This window comes from Rhinatrema bivittatum, unplaced genomic scaffold (assembly GCF_901001135.1).
Source record: "Rhinatrema bivittatum unplaced genomic scaffold, aRhiBiv1.1, whole genome shotgun sequence".
Classification (NCBI taxonomy): Eukaryota; Metazoa; Chordata; class Amphibia; order Gymnophiona; family Rhinatrematidae; genus Rhinatrema; species Rhinatrema bivittatum.
This window is the reverse complement of record NW_021820411.1, coordinates 749,405-769,337: the sequence shown is the minus strand read 5'-3', so window position 1 is coordinate 769,337 and position 19,933 is coordinate 749,405. Positions and strand designations below refer to the sequence as shown.

Here is a 19,933-nt window from a genome sequence, read left to right as displayed (position 1 = left end):
GAGCGAGGAGGGTGTCTATTTTTTTCTCAAAGTAGACCGCCAGTTCGTTGGCTTTGTTGGATGCTTGTGTGTCTGGTATAAGAGGGGTAGTTGGTTTAGTGAGGGCTGACACATAGGAAAACAGAGCTCTAGAGTCGAAGATAAAGTGGTGGATCGTTTTTGAGAAGAATTCTTTCTTGGTTATATTGATGATGTTTCTGTAAGAGTTTAGGCAACATTTATAAGCCAAGAGGGTAATAGTGGACGGGTTTTTTCGCCACCTGTGTTCCTTACATCTGAGCTCTTGTTTGAGCGACTTCAACTCCGGCGTGAACCAGGGTTTCCTGTTGTCCTTTTCAGGATGGAACAATTTCGTGGTCATGGGGCATACTTGATCAGCCACCCTATTGGTGATGTTGGTCCATGAGGTAGTGGCAGTGTTGACGTCTGAGAGGTTTAATTGAGCTAGTTCTTTGGATAAATGAGAGCTGAGGATTTCTCCAGTACAGGGTTTTCTGATGGCGACTGAGGTTGCATGTGTAGTTTGGGGAGGGTGTTCCATGATCTCTAGAGCCGTGGAGATGATTCGGTGGTCCGTCCAAGGGACCTGTAGGCATGATGGATTGTTAACGGATGATATTCCTTCATTTAAGAAAATGAGGTCTAACGTGTGACCTGCCTTGTGGGTGGGTTCGTTGACAATTTGCCTGAACCCCATGTGGCCGAGGGAGGAGAGTAGGGTTTCGCAGTTGGTGGAGCGAGGTAGGACATCCACGTGCAGGTTGAAGTCTCCCATGAGGATCGCTGGTTTTCCTGCATTAAGATGTTTGGCGGCTAGTTCAATGATGGGGGATGGGTCTGCCTCGAGAATTCCTGGGGGAACGTAAATCAATCCGATTAGAAGGTATTTTGATTTGAAGAGGGCAAATTCGAGGTTGGCTGTTGTAATTGTGGCTTGTAGGGTCAGGCCTAATCCTTTTTTGGCAGCTAGGAGCAGCCCTCCTCCTCTTTTTTTGATCCTGGGAATAGACAGTAGGTCATAAGCCTGGGTAGGTAGCTGATTTAGAAGTACTGTATCTGTAGTTTTTAACCAGGTTTCTGTGATAGCACAGATGTCTGGTTTAGTATCATTTAGGAGGTCGTTGAGGATGTGTGATTTTTTAGAGATGGACTGAGCATTGAATAAAGTCAGTGAGAAAAGTGCCAGGCCTAGTAGTTGTGTGCAAGGCGTTATACAGATGGGGATGATCCTCTGTTGTCGGTTGCGTGAATGTGGGTAGGGCTTAGGGAGTCTCCTCAGACGGTTGTAGAAGATAGGAATGTTGAAGGATTGCATGTTGGCTACTGGAACTACGGGCAGTGCTGGTAGATCGAGTGGGGCTCGAAAGGGAGGAGCCTGTGGCTATGATAGCTGGTGGAGCTCTGAGGCTTCTCAGAATGTTTGAACCACCAGGTTGTGGTAGAAGAGGGCAGAATAAGCAATAATGGAGGCGAAGCAAAAGTTGAGCCTTACTAGAGGCAGAGTCTCCACTTGGGTCTGCATGAAGGGGCGAGTAGCACTGTTGTGGTGGGGTAGTGTAGCGAAAGGAGGGCCTTTCGTCTGAATCCTCACAAAGGCTCACAAAGGAGCGCACTAAGGGGCAGGCCCCTTAGGTTGCGCTCCTTCGGGTGCGCGACGCCTGGTGCGCGACGCCCCAGGGAGCGTCTGCAATTTAAGGGCCTGAAAACAGTGCTGGGCTAGACGGCTGGGTTGGGGGTGGGAGCAGTATCACTCACCACGTGGTCCTGCTGCTTCTCTTTATTTTGCAGGTTTCTGAGCCCTCTTGTCCCTTTTTTTCTCTTAATTTCCCGGTTCACTGTTCACTGCTGGCTCACAGAAGGGAGGGGTGAGCGGGCTCTTGCCCCGACTGAGCTGTGCAGACTGCACGAGCCCCTGCAGTGGAGGAGGACAGAGACTGAGAAAGGATCCTGGCAGAAAGAGGGACGCCCAGGGAAGCATCTGTAATTTAAACGCCTGAAAACAGTGCTGGGCTGGGGGTGGGAGCAGTATCACTCACCACGTGGTCCTGCTGCTTCTCTTTATGTTGCAGGTTTCTGAGCAGTTTCTGAGCAGTCCATGCTGATTCACATAGCTAGTTAATTTTTATCTAGAGTGTATACTAGTTATATCCCTAATTTTTGTTGGTCCTCATAGGGGGAACCACAGAAAGCAGCATCCCCAAGGTCTCGCCCAATTGGAACCCCTGCCCAGCAGTAAGTGAAGGAGGGGATAAATTAATAGTAAGTGCCGGGGATTTAATATTAATTTATTTATTCCTTCACTTACTGCTGATTGGTCCATGCACTGTCACATGACCTGCTGGGGATGGGGAGCGAGCTCTGGCCAGGCTGTTGTGGGCACACAGCCACGTCTCCTGGGTGCCCGGTGCAGAGCGCTAGGGATGCACAAATTACCCATTGCGCGTCCCTTTAGTGCGGCAGCTCATTTGCCTATTGCATCGAGCCCCCAGGAGAGGCGGATGTGCGCGTGTTCAAAAAACGTGCGTCCAGTTTGGATGCACGTTTTTCTGGTGGTTAGAAGTTCCTGGGTTAACCTGTGCTACTTGCAGAAGAGATCCTTCTCTTGTTCGACCCCCAAACTGGAACCCCAAGTTCGGCCATAATTCCTGGCTCCCATTGCTACCCAACTCCCCATACTTCTTCAAAGTTCTTAGAAGTCTTCTGCAGAAGTCCTCCCAGTGTTTCGTGGAATCAAGTTTTATCTCCCCACCCTTTGGGGTAAGAACCGTCCTGTCACTCACCATGAGCTCCCCACCGCTGTAAAGGTTCTCGGTTAGATTTAATTACCCCTTATATATAACTGTCCTGGCAGATAAAGACTGCAAGGCCCAATTTTACTATAGGCCCTAATTTTGCTTTCCCACAGCTAAGGATCCTCTGATCTTATCTCAGGCTTTCTTGAATTCTGTAACTATTTTTGCACCCACCCCACTTTCTGTGAAGACTGGGCCTAATTATTGGACATTGTAAGGGTGGATAACTTAACTATGGTTTTCCTGGCCAGGGAACTCCATTGATAGATTATTCCTGGTGCAGAAATCCTTACCAAGTGTGAGCTCTCAAGACTGTATAAAGGATGTCTAGTCAAGGGTGCAGTAATTGAGACTCGAGACTGTATAAAGGATGTCTAGTCAAGGGTGCAGTAATCGAGACTCGAGACTCTATAAAGGATGTCTAGTCAAGGGTGCAGTAATTGAGACTCGAGACTGTATAAAGGATGTCTAGTCAAGGGTGCAGTAATTGAGACTCGAGACTGTATAAAGGATGTCTAGTCAAGGGTGCAGTACTCGAGACTCTATAAAGGATGTCTAGTCAAGGGTGCAGTAATTGAGACTCGAGACTCTATAAAGGATGTCTAGTCAAGGGTGCAGTAATCGAGACTCGAGACTCTATAAAGGATGTCTAGTCAAGGGTGCAGTAATCGAGACTCGAGACTCTATAAAGGATGTCTAGTCAAGGGTGCAGTAATCGAGACTCGAGACTCTATAAAGGATGTCTAGTCAAGGGTGCAGTAATCGAGACTCGAGACTCTATAAAGGATGTCTAGTCAAGGGTGCAGTAATTGAGACTCGAGACTCTATAAAGGATGTCTAGTCAAGGGTGCAGTAATCAAAATGATTTACAGGGGTAAACTCGTGGGCTGAATATTCCTCTCCCCCCAACCTCCAATCACTGCCCTGTGGGTACAAGTTTACACAAGTTCCCAGCATGCATCCTTTTACCCACCCAAAATAATGGGCGGAGCCAGGTCAGATGGAGGAAATTAAACTCAAAGATTGTATCGTCAATCTCTGTATCTCATTTCCTGTACGAATCTTCCTGCCTAATTCCACAAAGGCGCAAAAGCGTGCGGGCGATTCTACCTGCGATCCACACACTGGCCACCTTTGTGAAGGAATATTCTGCCAGCAGTTTTCCTTTTGAAAATGAGCTTGCAATCCTACAGGTATTCAGCCTCCCTGGGGTTTTTCAGTATTGGCCTCCAGATCTTTTTTTGCCATAAACTAATTTCAATGCTAGAGCCCTGTGGAAAAATTGCTCCAGACTTATCAGTCACAAATATCCCAGAGCAAAGGTTTGCATCTGCCCCAGAGCGTTTTATTGCACTGGATTGAAGAGCACTTTTCCCCGTACCATGTGCCTGAATGCTGGTTTTGGTACTGGGAATTTGATTCAGCCTGGTCTATATATTTGACAATTTATTCTATTATTCTTGTGTTCCCAGGTGATCGAGGGGACTCTGCACGGCTGCCCGGTCCTCCTGGAGTAAAAGGAGAGCGCGGGGCGCCTGGAATTGCAGGTAATCACACTCCCCTGTGGAGGAGGAGGAGGAGGAGGTTACCTACGATATTTGCATCTGGTGAACAAGTCACTGAGATGTTGTAATTTCATTGCCCTGGAAGTTAGATTGTGCGCTTCAAAGTAGTTGATATTCGGTCACCATCCAGATGTCACTGTAGGACAGATGCACGTAGCCGGCTATCTAAGCTGAAGACCACTGAATGTTGGGGTTTATCTGGCTAAGTTAATGGATAAATGGCTCTACCTTGGCATATTCTTGTCCTGCCTCTCACTTATAGCCGGATTTATCAAATTGCTGTAAATATCGCATGCAGTCGAAATGCGGTATGTTAATTCCCAATTATTGCAACGTGTGCTACGTTAATGCTTCGCACAGGAATTACCGCAAAGTGCGTTTTTTTCACACATTGCAGTAATACCTATGCGAAGTCCAAAGTTAGCACACATAGCGCTAATTGCATTTTCCTAGCTGCAAAAAGAGAGAGAGGTTACCCAGGTAGCCAGTCCAGTCTCAGTCTGCATATCAAAGTGGCCCCTAACCCCTACGCTACTACCTCAACCTCACCTGGCGTTACTACATGGGCCTCCCATTGTAGCCTAAATAACTGCTTGCTATGATGCCACCCCCTCTCTTTCTCTCTCTAAAAATGCCCAAAATGGAATTTGTGGGAAAAAAAATCCCAAAACACACAGCTTAACGTGATTGAAAAAGGAGTAGTTGTTTTTGGCGTTAAAACTGTGCGATATTGTGCGTTATGGCTTTGCAAGGTGAGAAGCCAGCCCACTTTTTCGGGAATCTCACCCCAGACTCTGCCCCAGTCCCTCCCCTTTTAAAGCAGAGGGTTTATCTGTTGGCACATAGCTTTAATCCCCCACAGCCATGCAAGAGGGCAGGAAGGGCCTAGTCTTTATATCGGGACAGTTGGTTCTAATAAACAGGGCAGTAGTGTCTTTGATTTCCGTTCCCAGAACAGGGCAGCACTGATATCAGCAATTCTGATCCCAGGGCAGTTGCCGTGGTGCTGTGGGTTCCTGCTTTCAGTGGCAATGGAGGATGCCTTTCTGTGGGTCCAGTGGAAGTAATCCTGACAAAGACAAGTAGCCTGATTGCAACCTCTTGCAATATTTTTGTTCAGGTGGCAGAGGATTCAGTGGGCCACTGGGTGATCCAGGCCCCTCGGGAACCCCTGGCATCTCAGCTCCTAAAGGTGCCCCAGGAGATTTTGGACGGCCGGGACCACTAGGTAAGAACACGTTTGATGCCTCACAGCAGAAAGTTTCTGTAGCATGAGCCACGAAAGGGGCTGCGATATCTTCTCTCCTTGATTGCTGCCACTAAAATACATTTCCAGACATTGGTGAACAGCAGCGCTGCTTTTGAATATCCCTCTGTGAACGTGACCAGGTGGCTGGTGGTGGTGAAGGGGGCGATCCTCTTGTGTTCACTAAAATACTTGTGAACATTAGAAGTGCAAGTGCAGTGTATGTGGAACGCTGGATAAAAAGATTATTCCTCCCAGTATCAACAAAAAAGGCACGACATCAGCATCATCTGCACATTCAGATTGGACAGGGCAGTGGTTTAATAGTGAAATGGGAATGTTCTTGCCTATACAGAATGAGCCCTTTTGAAGGGTCCTAGTTGAGTGCTGCTTGACTCTTATTCTCCAGGTGTAAAGGTGGCCCAGCCAGCCTGCGAGTGTCGCCTTGCCTCCCCATCTCTCTTCATGCTTGTCTACAGACTCATCTCATTTCCCCTTTACCAGCGTTCCTTGCAGCTTGACTTGTTCTTGATTGATGTAGTTTGCTGTGCCATGTGATGGTAAATGGTTCTGAGATACCCTTTATTGGTGATGACTTTGGGGGGAAAATGTGTGTGTTTGAGTTTCATGAGCAGCATGCAAACGCGTTTTCAGCTTTTTAGCGGAAAGCACTGCACTTCTGCATGAGATCTATAGCATTTAGCAGTTTCTTAAAATATGTAGGAAGTTGATACAAAACCTCTTTTTGATACACACGTTTTGATTTCCATTATTTTCCCCAAGCTATTTAAAAGCATAAAATGATGTAGGAACTGTGCTTCCTTACTGGTCTAACTGGATATCGGTGAAACCTTTAACTGATCTTGCCCTGAAGTATGAATAATGTATCATAAGCCCAAGTGACTTGCACTTCAGATGAAATAGTGGATTTGTTTTCTTTAACTGATGAAATCCACGGGATGGACTTTATTTAATGCACAACATTCTGTCTTCTTTGTTTTAGGAAACACTGGACTTCCTGGTCTGAGGGGAAACCCTGGTTTGCCAGGGTCAAAGGGGCTTCCCGGACCGCCAGGACTCCTTGGAGCACCTGGTCCAGCAGGGGTCAAAGGTATGCTGTTCCTCCCCGTGCTCATTGGCTTCTAACCATGCTCCCTCTGTGCAGCGTTTTTGTAGGCCCAATGCTCTTGTACCACTGCTGATTTGTGCAGGTCTCCCCAATGCTTTCTTAGAAGTGTAACGCAATCGTCCCCCTGTTGTTTAGGGTTGCAATTACTGCTTCATTATCATCCTCTTGCCACTGGGTATCCTCTATTTCCTGTTCATACCCAGATCAGTCCAGGACTCCTGGGTTTTGCCTCCCTTCCAACAGATGGAGACAGAGAAAGTTTTACTGACACTGCCACATAACCTGCTGTGCCACCTGCAGCCCCTCAGTATTGTATTTCTCTGTCTCCAGCAGATGGTAGAGGTGCAAATCCTGCAGTCTAAACAAAAAAAAGACAGATCTTAGAATCGGAGGATTCCTCCCAGGAAGTAGCTAGGCCCTGGTGGGGGCTATCCCGCCTGGTGCTGAGGCGGACAAGCAGGGGGTTGGGGACTCTTGGTATGGCTCGGTCCTTTCACCCCCTGGGATGAACAACTGCTGGTGCCAGTCCCCCTCCAGGAGACCTCCTGACTTTCAGCAGCAGTTCAGCCACACAGGGAAGTATCCTTTTCTTGAACTCTTTTTTAATCTGAAAAAAATATATATATAAAATAAGATTTATGTGTTTATAAAAAAAAAAGGGAGAGTTCAGTGCGGCAGAGCAGTGGCAGGCAGAGTGGCGGGGTTCCAGCAGCCGTGGCAGGCAGAGTGGCGGGGTTCCAGCAGCCGTGGCAGGCAGAGTGGCGCGGGGTTCTAGCAGCCGCGGCAGGCAGAGTGGCGGGGTTCCAGCAGCCGCGGCAGGCAGAGTGGCGGGGTTCCAGCAGCCGCGGCAGGCAGAGTGGCGGGGTTCTAGCAGCCGCGGCAGGCAGAGTGGCGGGGTTCTAGCAGCCGCGGCAGGCAGAGTGGCGGGGTTCTAGCAGCCGCGGCAGGCAGAGTGGCGGGGTTCCAGCAGCCGCGGCAGGCAGAGTGGCGGGGTTCCAGCAGCCGCGGCAGGCAGAGTGGCGCGGGGTTCCAGCAGCCGCGGCAGGCAGAGTGGCGCGGGGTTCCAGCAGCCGCGGCAGGCAGAGTGGCGCGGGGTTCCAGCAGCCGCGGCAGGCAGAGTGGCGCGGGGTTCCAGCAGCCGCGGCAGGCAGAGTGGCGCGGGGTTCCAGCAGCCGCGGCAGGCAGAGTGGCGGGGTTCCAGCAGCCGCGGCAGGCAGAGTGGCGCGGGGTTCTAGCAGCCGCGGCAGGCAGAGTGGCGCGGGGTTCTAGCAGCCGCAGAACCTGCGGGAGGCATTCCGGTCAGTTGTTTGGAGTTCTTGGGTGGCAGTGTTGTTGAGCCATGTGGTTAGGCCTACACGAACGCTGCGGCTCAGCTGACTATAAGTTTCAGGGGAATGGCGCGTGGCAGTGCCTGCCGCTCATACGGTCATGCATGCGCGCGACTTTCGTGCTCTGGCCTCTGCTCCCGATGCCTCTCTGGAGAAGTCAGCGGCTCGGGGCAAGCAACTGCAGCGTCTCAGAGACAAAACACGCATCAGAAGGCTACGAACATCCTCCCACCAGGAGCGGGAACAGTGGCCATCTTTGATTCGGCAGGGGACGCTTCAGAGCCTATGGGGGGGTGTCAGAGAATTCCTCCCCCATCTTTGTCCCTGGCAATACAAAGCCCCTTTGGCAGACAAGAGGCTAATTTTGATGAGGAGGGGTACCTCCTATGAGACGATTCTGAGGATTCCTCAGTGTTTTCGTCTGTTTGGCTGCTTATGCATAAAGCGGATTTGGCCAGGAAAACAAGGTGGCAGTCAGTTCAGCCTCTTGGACCTTGGCTTGGGAAAAGACTTAGGGTTTCAAGGGAGAAGGCTCCTAGGTAGTCAGAGGATCCTAGGCATGGGGGCACGTCCAGTTAGTCCGGATGAAGGCTCTGGGGACTTAAAGGAAGTAGTCCCACTGGTAGCCATCTCTTCCGATGCTGCTGTTGCTGCAGATACCAGCCTGGACGTGGTGGAGCCAGATGTAGGGCTGGACCAGGTTCCTGTTGCAGAAAGGGACGATCCTATACTTCTTCTCTTCCGCAAGGAGGAACTATGGCCTCTGATTCCCCATGTTCTGGAGGAATTGGGAGATCAAGGTTCCTGAAGAGTAATCTGATCGGGAAAGGAAGGACCCAGTCATGGATGGCTTGCGGGGTCCAGTGAAAGCTTTTCCTTTTCACAAATCAGTGGGAAAGTTAGTGGTCCGGGAGGGGGACACTCCAGAAGCTGACTTGAAAGTTGGCCAGGATGAAGGCAAAATTGTACCCGTTGCCTGAAGACATGCTTGAGCTCCTGACCATTCCAAAGGTGGATGCGTCAATGTCAGCAGTCACTAAAGAGACCACCATACCTGTGGCTGGTTCAGAAGACTGAAGGAAATGCAGGAAAGAAAATTGGAAATTCATCTCAAAAAGATTTTTGAGGTGTCTGCGTTAGGCATGCGGGCTGCCGTTTGCAGTAGCTTTATGCAGAAGACTAGCCTGCACTGGGTTCAGCATTTGCAGGCTGCGAGGTCGTTGTCTGCATCTGAGGCTAAACAAGTGGACCTTCTGGAGGCCTTGAATAAGCTCGTCAGAGCCTCTTCAAGAATGGTGAGGTCAGTGGTCTTGGCCAGGCATCTCCTTTGGTTAAGGAACTGGTCGGCAGATGTCTGCGCCAAGTCTTGCTCGGGAGCAGTTCCTTTAAGGGAAAGCTCTTATTTGGAGAGGACTTGGAAGAGCTAGTGAAGCATCTTTGTGAGACTAAGGGGCATACATTGCCAGAGGATAAGCTGAAAGGAGGCAAGGTTTCCTTCTTGGCGGGATCGGTGGCATTAAAGGATGCGCAGGACCATAAGCTGGAAATTCACCTGAAGTAGATATTCAAAGTTTCAACTTTGAATCTCTGAGCTGCGATCTGTAGTAGCCTCCTGCAGAGGGCTTGTTTGCGTTGGGTCCAGAAGACTCGGGAGAAGTCCGCAGCTGATGCTGGTTTGGATAGCCAGGCAGCCCAGGTGGAGGCTGGGATTGCTTATGTGGCGGATGCTCTTTATGACCTGATCCAGACTTCAGCCTGGAATATGGTTGCGGCAGTCTCTGCGCACTGTTTGTCATGGGTGCAAAACTGGTCAATTGATATGTGGTCTAAGTCTCAGCTCTGTAATCTCCCTTTCAAGGGAACATTGTTGTTCAGGGAGGGCCTGGAACAATTGATTAAGGTGCTGGGAGAGTCAAAGGGTCATAAGCTGCCAGAGGATAGAAAGTCTGCCTGTAAAACTCTTCCGCCTCATTCTTGGTTTCAGGATGGACGATGTATTCATTCCCTTAAGGGTTCTATACCAATGGTGGGCAGAAACAGGGATCCAGACAGCAACAGTCTTTTCGAGGTGCCTATAGAACTCCCAGAGAGAGCTCTGGCCAAGGAGCTGGTGGCAGTAAGGCTTCTCAATGAACTCAGTTGTGTCCACTCTCTCGAATTGGTGGTTGGGCACCGTCTGTCGCTGTTTTACAAGGAGTGGATCAGAATTACTTTGGATCAATGAGTTCTAGAGGGAATAAGGGACAGCTATGTGTTCGAATTTTCTCACCCCATCAGGGATGCATGAGGAAGGCAACAAGCGATTTGAACTACGTTGGGCGCCTTCATGAGCTAGACACAATAGTTCCGATTCCGATGATGGAATGCGGTCACTGAAGGTACTCAGTTTATTTTGGCATTCCAGAAAAGGAGGGGTCCTTTCATCCCATCTTCAATCTGCAGAAGGTGAATGTATCGCTGCGGGTTCCCCATTTCCATATTGAAATGTTGCGGACTGTTATAGTGGCAGTTTGTCAAGCTTGACTAGCTGATTCGAGGAAAATCAGAGGAAGAATGTCAACAGTCAGTTCTGAGGGTGCTGGATCTGTTAAAATCCTTGGGCTGGGTGGTAATTTGGGCAAAGAGTCACCTGTGCCCTAACCAGATGCTGGAATACCTGGGAATGAGATTTGATACTCATATTGGCAAAGCTTTTCTCACCTCCAAGAGGATTCAGAAGTTGCAAGCTCAGGTGGGACAGTTGCTGTGGATGCCAGTCCCCAGGACTTGGGATTATCTTCAGGTGCTGGGGTCAATGGCGTCTACCTTGGATTTGATGCCATAGGCTTTTGCCCACATGATCCTCTGCACAGGGTGCTGCTTTTGCAGTGGAGTCCATTGTTGGAGGAATTTCATTGACTATTCCTACTGCTGGGGACCTCCAGGTCCAGTCTCTTGTGGTGGCTGTGTCGGCCCAACTTCGAAAAGGAGGTAGATCTGGAGAATCTGAATTGGGTGGGGAGCGGTCTTCCGGGGACAGTCAGTGCCAAGGTCTGTGGTCACCAGTGAAAGCAACATGGTCAATCAATCATTAGGAAATGAGGGTAGTTCGCAGGGCATTGGTGGAGTTCCTTCCACTGCTCCAAGGTGAGATGGTCAGATTCTTTTCAGACAGTGCCACTACAGTGGCATATATCAATCGGCAGGGGGGAACAAAGAATTGCTTAGTTGCCCAGGAAGCTCAGGAACTTTTTGTTTGGGTGGAGCTGCATTTGAAGGGGATAGCCGCTTCTCATGTGTCAGGAGTGGACAATGTGCAGGTGGACCATCTCAGCCAGCAACAGCTGGACTCGGGAGAATGGGAGATGTCAATGGAAGACTTCAGCCTTATCCATTCACATTGGGGCAGTTCAAGTCTAGATCTGATGGTGTCTAGGAGCAATGTCAAGGCGGCAAGGTTCTTCAATCACAGGCGAAAGGTTGGAGCCAAGGGCATAGATGCTCTGGTTCTTCCTTGGCCCATGGGGATCCTACTGTATGTGTTCCCTCTGTGGCCTCTAATAGGCTGGGTGTTAAGATGCATTGAGACATCTGGGTCAGGTGGTACTGATTGCTCCAGAGTGGCCACGTCACCCATGGTTCTCGGATCTGGTACAGCTTGCAGTGAATGGGCCCCTGAGATTGGCTCATTTGCAGGATCTGTTAAGGCAAGGTTCTATTTTCTTGGATCAAGCGGATCACTTTTGTCTCATGGCTTGGCTTTTGAGAGGAGGCGTTTGTGATTGAAGGAACCAGTGATTTCCACTTTGCTAGGAGGCCAGCCACGTCTATGGCATATACCTGAGTGTGGCGAATGTTTGACAACTGGTGTGCAGAGGAAGGCCTTGACCCATTGCAGGTAGATATTCCACAGATTTTGGCCTTCTTGCAACACGGCCTTTCCAAGGGCTTAGCTTACAATTTCCTGCGGGTTCAGGTGGCAGCCTTGGGGTGTCTCAGAGGTAAGGTCCGAGGGAGGTCGTTGGCTTCACATCCACATGTGGTGAGGTTTCTAAAGGGGGTCAAGCATCTGTGACCACTGGTGTGAATGTGGTATCTGGCATGGATTTTGAACTTAGTCTTGCGGGTGCTTTGTAGGCCTCCATTTGAGCCGTTGAAGAAGGCATCATTGAAGGACCTCACTATGAAGTTTGTGTTTCTGGTGGTGATTTGTTTGGCTCAAAGGATTTCAGAGCTGCAGGCTTTGTCCTATAGGGAACCCTTTCTGAGAACCACCGATGAGGGGGTGGTGTTGCACACTGTTCCCTCATTCCTACCTAAGGTGGTTTCTTTTTTTCATCTGAATCAGCAGAAGAGTTTCCTGATTTCCCGAATTGGATGGCCGAGACACCAGAATCCAAGGAGTTCCATTTCTTGGATGTTCGTCAGGTGCTGTTGCGCTATTTAAAGATCACCAACGGTTTTCAGCATTCAGATCATTTGTTTGTGGTGTTTGAAGGTGCAAAAAAGAGTTGCAAGGCCTCCAAGGGCACAATAGTGCATTGGCTGAAGGAAACTATTGTTTCGGCCTACATTTGTAAAGGTAGAAGAATTCTGGAGGGCTTGCAGGTGCACTCTACTAGAGCACAGGCGGCCTCATGGGTTGAGTATCAGTTGGTTTTGCTACAGGAGATTTGTAGAGCTGCGATGTGATCTTCCTTATACTCTCTTTCTCACCATTATCGGTTGGATGTTCAAGCTCCAGGTGAAGCGTCTTTTGGTGAAAGTATGTTTTATGGGGGTCTTTCGTGGACCCTGCCCAGTGTAGGATTGCTTTGGTAGATCTCACTTGTCTGGACTGATCTGGGATACAAACAGGAAAGGAAAATTGGTTCTTACCTGTTAATTTTCATTCCTGAAGTACCACAGATCAGTTAAGAGACCCATCCCCGTGTATTTTTCCTCAAGACTTTGCGGCAAGCCCACCTTATGTCACACTTTCTGGGAAGAACTGTCAGGTTGTACATATAAAGAGCCTTCAAAGGATTGCCTGGTTGTTTTGTTCACCCTTGGATTGTTTGTGGTTATGCCATGTTCTGGGGGTTCCAACTTTTCAGGTTTGGTGGTCCCCCTCATTTAGACAATTGTTAGGGAGGCTGCTCTCTAATTTGGCTTGGGTACAGGTCAGTACTGAGGGACTAAAGGTGGCACTCTCTTGGTTCTCTGCCTCCATCTGCTGGTAGGAATGCAAAACCCATTTGTCTGGACTGATCTGTGGTACTTCAGGAATGAAAATTTGGTAAGAACCAATTTTCCTATCCTTCACTGCATAACTAGTACTTTCAGCTGATCAAAGACTATCTTGTGTTCCATTCATTTAATAGCATTTATAAACTAAGAAAAGTCACAGGATTCTATGACTGTTCATTTAAATCCCAGGGTGCATCTGAGTCAGCACAACATGCAGCACCAACCATTGCCAAGACAGCTTCAAGTGCAATAACGCAAACTAGGTTTGCATTTGGATTTTTGCTGTGCCTCTGGGTGCTGAAAAATCCTGCCTTTACCTTGTGCTTCCTAGTGAATTAGGGACATGGCTTGCAGTCCTGTGATGCCCAATTTTTCATGTTGCTGTGAGGCTGTAATAGCTAATTAACGCTGAATATTCAGCGGTGTGGCAGAAGCAGTGGATATGTTTACCCGGCTAACTTTAGGGCAACCCTGTGGCCTGACCAGAGTTAGCTGGATAAAATAACCTGCTAACTCATCTGACTAACTCAACTTCTCCCCATTCCCTGTCCCTAACGTGTCTGGCTAAGTGACTACTCCAGCTGGGTGGCCCTGGCTGATCCATAAGTAGTACATATCTTGCTATATCGGCCTCACAGTATCTGAAACCTCGGGATCCATCTGTCTTAAACCGTGCATTTGGTACTGTGAGCTGTGCTGTTGTGCGATGTGGTTCATTCACTGAGATGTCTCCAAAGTCTGTCTATGAAATTTCATAGCCAGGGCTGTGCTAACCCAAAAAGCAATCCACATAACAGAGAAGCAAATCCAGGTAGCAGGTAAATCCACAGGGGGTTCTCAGCAATTTAAGTATGCGCATTGTGGCTTATAATATTGTTTTTCTGGATATGATTTTTTTTTTAAGAGCAAAAAATAATGCACAAATCATGCTCTGCACTTTGCAGCCTTCACTGGTGTGTCCTGCGTTCTCCTGCAGGGAGACGGATACAAAGTTTTCCTGTTTTGGTAGGACAGGACATCTATAAATTGAAAACATTCAGATGCTTCCCAGCAGCGGTCTTGTGGGGAGATGTGGCACTAAACAGCCTTTGGTGAGGCTGTGCCCCATGCTATGAGGCTGTTGTTCAATCTGCAAGAGAACAGGAAACTTTTCTTTTTCCCATTTCTACCATTTTACTGGGTGGTTAAATAAGGATCATTTATGCATGTTTTCCAGGGTTTCCTGGAATGCCCGGATTTGATGGACTGCATGGTTTGCCAGGCATGAAAGGGTCCTCTGGAACGCCAGGTAAAGTCAGAGTTTATAAAAGGATTAAAGCAAAATAAATAATTGCATGGGCTGTATTGATTTTATCAGCCGTTCCTTCCTCTGCACCTGAACTTCCAACCCAGTTGGAACCTGTTACAGCTCCACTTGCTGCCATTACAAGAGGGATTGGGGCTCCCGGTTACAGTGCAATGGACTTCCATGCATAAGATAATCCCTAATTTAGGCCCCACCTCTTTCCTCTGTAGCCCATCCAAAGCAGTGACAGGCCTCAGTAGGGGGCCATCGACCACTGCTCCCTTTGAACCCTGCTTCCCTCCCATAAGTGGTGTTGTATGATGGTTGGAATCCTTCCATCCTGGGGTCTGGGTGCACTACCTCCACTCAGTCTCTTTTGTGAACACTTGATGATCTTTACCTCTCTCCTCTTACCCCCCAAGTAAAACACCACCACAAGTAGAGCTATGATTTGTTGGCTTTTGGCAACAATTTCATTAGTTCTGTTTACTGAGGAAAGCAACATAATCATATCATTACAAGCATTTTCAGTTTATGCCTCATTTATTTAAAAAAGGATAAACCTCGGTAAGTTTCCTTTATAAACTGTGGCAAACTGAACGAAGACAAGGGGGGGGGGGGTCAGAAAGAAATTGATATTGTGAAAGTTCTAAAAACGGCGAATGTGCCTCTCTGTGCAGTTTTATTGTGCAGCATGCCCCTCCGAATAAGAGCATGTAATTCTTGTTAAGCACAGACGAGGAGCTAGGAAGTAAAATCAAGTAACATAAAATAGTCAAATATTAAAAAGTTAGGGCAATATGTTCATTTTAACAATGCAAATTACACTTTTAATTACTGATGATACTATGAAACATCTACCAAGATTTGTTAAGCATCACAAAATATGTTTGATGTGCAGCCAAAGATGTAAGCCTCTCACAACAGAGGCACAAAGCATGAGCCTACTTTTCTGTACTGAGATATATGTTTTTGTTTCTGATTTTTTTTTTTTTTAATGTTCTTCCTCATATCTGTAGGGAATGTAGGGTAGGTGGGTCTACGGGTAAGACTGTGATGTCATTATGCGCTTTCTTCTGTCAAAATTTGTATGTCCGTTGTTGTTCCACGTGAGATTTAATACGTTTTGTTTTACAATTTTTAAAATCCCTTTTTTGGAAGGTTTGAGTGAAGCAGGCCGCCCAGGTTTTTCTGGTTCCCCAGGCGCAAAGGGCGCAGAAGGCTCTCCGGGTATCCGAATAGGAAGCACAGGCATCCCTGGGCCAAAAGGATCCAAAGGCGACGTGGGTAAGCATCCAGACGTGGAGAAAGGGGGAAGAAACATGATGAAACAAGTAACGTCTTCAGCAAGTCTGTCTTACTTTCAGGAAAAGACATTGGTGAACTTTATTTTTTTCAAATGAGTCCTGAGAACGCCTTGCTCCATCCATATAAATACTCATTCTTATAAAACAGCAGGGTGCTGCCAAGGAATTACCAACTGGTCCTTATATTTCCCAAAGACCAAAGGGGGGTACCCGTTTTCACTACCCTCCTCTGAAAGCTCCTTTCTTTCTGTGCACTCAAGTGGCAGATTAACCTCTCCCTCTTGAGAGCTGCCGGCTGAGGTCACCCTCCTTGCTACGCAATCATTCATGACTTAACATACCAAGGTCGAGAGCCAGCTGTCGAACTTCTTAAAAGTTGTACTTTTTCCTATGCAAAGCCCATTCGCTCTTTGTAGTCAGAACAGTCCTATTTGAAACATAGAAACATAGAAATGACGGCAGAAGAAGACCAAACGGCCCATCCAGTCTGCCCAGCAAGCTACGCACTTTATCCTTTTTTTTCTCCCTTTTTCTGTCTCCCACCTGTTACTATTGGCTTCCAGTACCCTCCAGCCCCTCCACCCCACCACCAATTTAGAGAGCAGCGCCGGATCTGCATCCAAGTGACATCCAGCTCAATTAGGGGTAGCAACCGCTGCAACAAGCAGGCCACACCCCTGCTCCATACTCTTACCCACCCCTGTTTTTTGTTTTTTTGTTGTTTTTTTGGAGCTAATCACAAGAGAGTTTGCCCTTTACGAAAGCTTCTGATTTTACAGTCCTATCAACATGTGGCTTTGACATAGCCAACAATTATCTGTTGGTCATGGATACCCAATTTACTCATTCTTACGGGACTTTAACTCCTCCCAGAAATGACAGGGGGAAAAGGGCACTTCCATGTGTGCATTCACCCCCGATCTCCCCTCAACCTCCGGAAACACTCCTTTTCTTACAGGCCGATACGGAAACGGTCGCGGGAGAACGGGCACGGAGCACCTGCTCTCCTGGGTGCGCGATCCTATGTTTAAATGAGGGGATCGTGCTAAAAGGAGGCGCTGCAGACAAATACGCTCCCCTAGCACCTCCTTGGCCCAGGAGAAGTGGCTCTGGCGGCGGGTGCAGGAAACTGATGCTCAATTTTATGACCATTGGTTTTCCAAACCCGCTGACAGTGATTGGTTAGGAAAGCAGATGCTGGTAAAATTGAGCATCCGTTCTCCTAACCGGTCAGCACATTTTTTTTTTCTTTACATTTTTGGTTCCTCCTACTTAATATCGCTAGGATATTAAGTAGGAGGATGTACAGAAAAGCAGTATTTTCTGCTTTTCTCTACACTTTTCCGGGCTGCTCATAAATTAACGCCTGCCCTTGTGCGGCTTGGCTGCACATTTTACTTTCTGAATCCCGGGTGACTGACTGATAGCCTCAGCAACGTGCATTTGCATGTGATGAGCACTATTAGTTTTCAGGGAGGTTGGCCGCGCGTTTTCAAGGCACTAAACCCCTTACAGTATAAGGGGTAATAGATGCCCCTCGAAAACACGCGGCCAAACTCGTATTGAATCGTGCGCAGGGCCTGGTGCACGTTTCTGAAGCGGCCCATTAGTGATTCAAAGTATATTCACTGTTGCACATCTCCCAGTGGGTACAGTTATGTGTGCTGTTACAAGCACTGAGACTGGGCGATGTTCAGAAGGTCCTTTTATACATGTGAAATATATCCCATGAAAACTGCCATTGTTGTGTGTCCCATGAGAGAATTATTTTGTGTTACTTCATGTTCGGTTAAGATTTTAAAGGAAGTCTGTGATCAGGTACTGAGAGTAGACTCTAAGGAAATAAAATCAATTAGTAAAGTGTCATTAAAGGTCAATGGAAATATGGTGTTTGGAGCATGACTGACCAACCGACAGACAAATGTAGTGAATTATATATTTGAAAAATTGCACAGAAGTCTTCAACCTACTTTTTTCACCATAAGGAAAATTATATAAATAAGTAAATAAATAAAACACATTATGGAGGTGTAGGCCCCTGTTCCACCAGCTCATAGGTTCAAAAATTAAATCCTTTTAGTGGTAATTTGATTGCAAATGAACATTCACAGCAGGTACACTTTGAAGCAGGCACTTCAGTACAGAAAAGAAAATCCCGATAAATCGCAGATACGATAACTGGTAAATCTGCACTCCCTGGCAGTAGGGACACCCCCTCCCCCCCATGGCGTTTTCCTGAATGCTACCTGCAAATGGACAGCTGGTAAATGAGTCTCTGCTGACAGTTTTCTTCAATAGCAATCCTGCAAATAGATTTCCCATTCTGGCAATCCTCAATCTGACTCCAGCAGGGAATCCAGGACACTTTAGTTATCTTCTATGGAATATGAGGGGTATGGGATTAACACCTCTCTTCCTTTGCATCACCTCTTTTCACTCCCGATCCCCACCTCAGGGCAGGAGGCTGAAGAAACAGAACAGGAGTCACAGTGGGTGTCTGAGTTTTGTTACTCCCCTCCCAGTGGGGAGTGTCAGCTGCCCCACCACTCAATTCATTCACTCTCTGTCCCGGGCCCATCAAATAAAGTCCAGCTCCCGCCTGCAATCTATGTACCTGATTCCCATAGACACAAAAGGGGAGAAAAGCCTTAAAGAATCTAGCCCTGTATTTTTAAAAATTGACATCCCTCCCCCCCCCCCCCCCCCCGCACTCCCTGAACCCATGGATAGGGAAAGGTATTAGGTACCCTAGTCAAACCTTACAGCCTTGTACATACGCTATCTCCCATACACACACACTCCCAGTCCCATACCCTTTACAGACACACAAATTAGGAATTTATAACAAAAAAAGAACATTCAAAAATACAGTCATTTATAACATGTATATTATATTTACATGCATTGCAGTGGTGCCAGCCAGAAAACTCTGCAAAAAAGACACTTGGAGCTCCTATGGAATTAGACTTTTTGTAATGCATGTTGGGCGTGGGCTTGGCCCTCGGAAAGCCATAAATAAACAGAATTACCATTACAATATAGCAAACCTCTCATACCAAAACACTCCTAACAACCTTATCTGTGACAAGGCAGCACTGCACATATTACAGGAGGCCCTAGAACACCAATAAAACTCTTATTAGGAAACCAGGCTGCTATAGAAAATACGGTACATGCAGGAAAGGTTGTGCACAGGTGTGCGCACACACACACAAGTACAAAGGAACAGCAGACCCCTCATTTTCAGCCGCCAGCAGGTTAGGCTCTGCCAGTGGCACCGCACCCTCTCTCCCCCCTCCCCCCCCAGGTGTGCTGCCCTGTGCAAATGCACAGATTGCACACCCGGTCACACCAGGCCTGAGTGTCAGGCAACATTAGAAACTCCTACTCTGACATCATGCATTCAGCATCTGTGAGGCCTCTTATTTATTATTTTATTTATTTAAAGATTTTTATATACCGGGGCACGTGAAGCACATCACCTCGGTTTACATATAACAATAACTTAGCAATCGCTTTACAGTTCAGCAATTTAAGTGATAATACAGGCAACACAGCAACCATTTATAACGTCAACTCATATGATAACGATAAGGTATATATGGGAGTCAAAGGGTCTGTAGCAATTGTAATTAATTAATTATGTTACTTGACGAAAGTTCATACATTAGGGGGGGGGGGGTGAAAAGGGGGAGGGGGGGGGAGACCAAGATAAAGTTATGGGGGAGATGAAAATGTATAGGAAGAATAGGGACAATGTTCAAAAGAGTTAGTGTGCCTAAATTGGGTGGGGTTAGGTTGGCAGAGGAAAAGTACACACAAAGGGCCCGATTTTAAATGCCCTGCGCGCGTAAATCTGGCCGGATTTACGCACGCAGGGCCCTCGCACGCCGGCGCGCCTATTTTGCGTAGGCCGCAGGCGCGCGCAGATTTACATCTGCTTTTAGCAGGCGTAAATCGTGCAACAAAGGTAAGGGGGGGGGGTTTAGATAGGGCCGGGGGGGAGGGCGAAGGAAAGTTCCCTCCGAGGCCGCTCCGAAATCGGAGCGGCCTCGGAGGGAACAGGCAGCGCG

General features: G+C 47.8%; 1 protein-coding gene across 2 annotated transcripts in view; it reads left to right on the top strand.

Moving 5' to 3' along the window:
• Window positions 1-19,933, top strand: part of COL4A6 (collagen type IV alpha 6 chain) — a gene marked incomplete at its 5' end in the record, with an annotated part of 101,047 nt that overhangs the window by 34,166 nt on the left and 46,948 nt on the right. For both annotated transcript variants that reach the window (XM_029586039.1, XM_029586038.1), the window contains 5 exon segments: window positions 4,265-4,339; window positions 5,478-5,585; window positions 6,607-6,714; window positions 14,485-14,556; window positions 15,715-15,840. In XM_029586039.1, coding sequence (XP_029441899.1) covers window positions 4,265-4,339; window positions 5,478-5,585; window positions 6,607-6,714; window positions 14,485-14,556; window positions 15,715-15,840 — 489 coding nt within the window.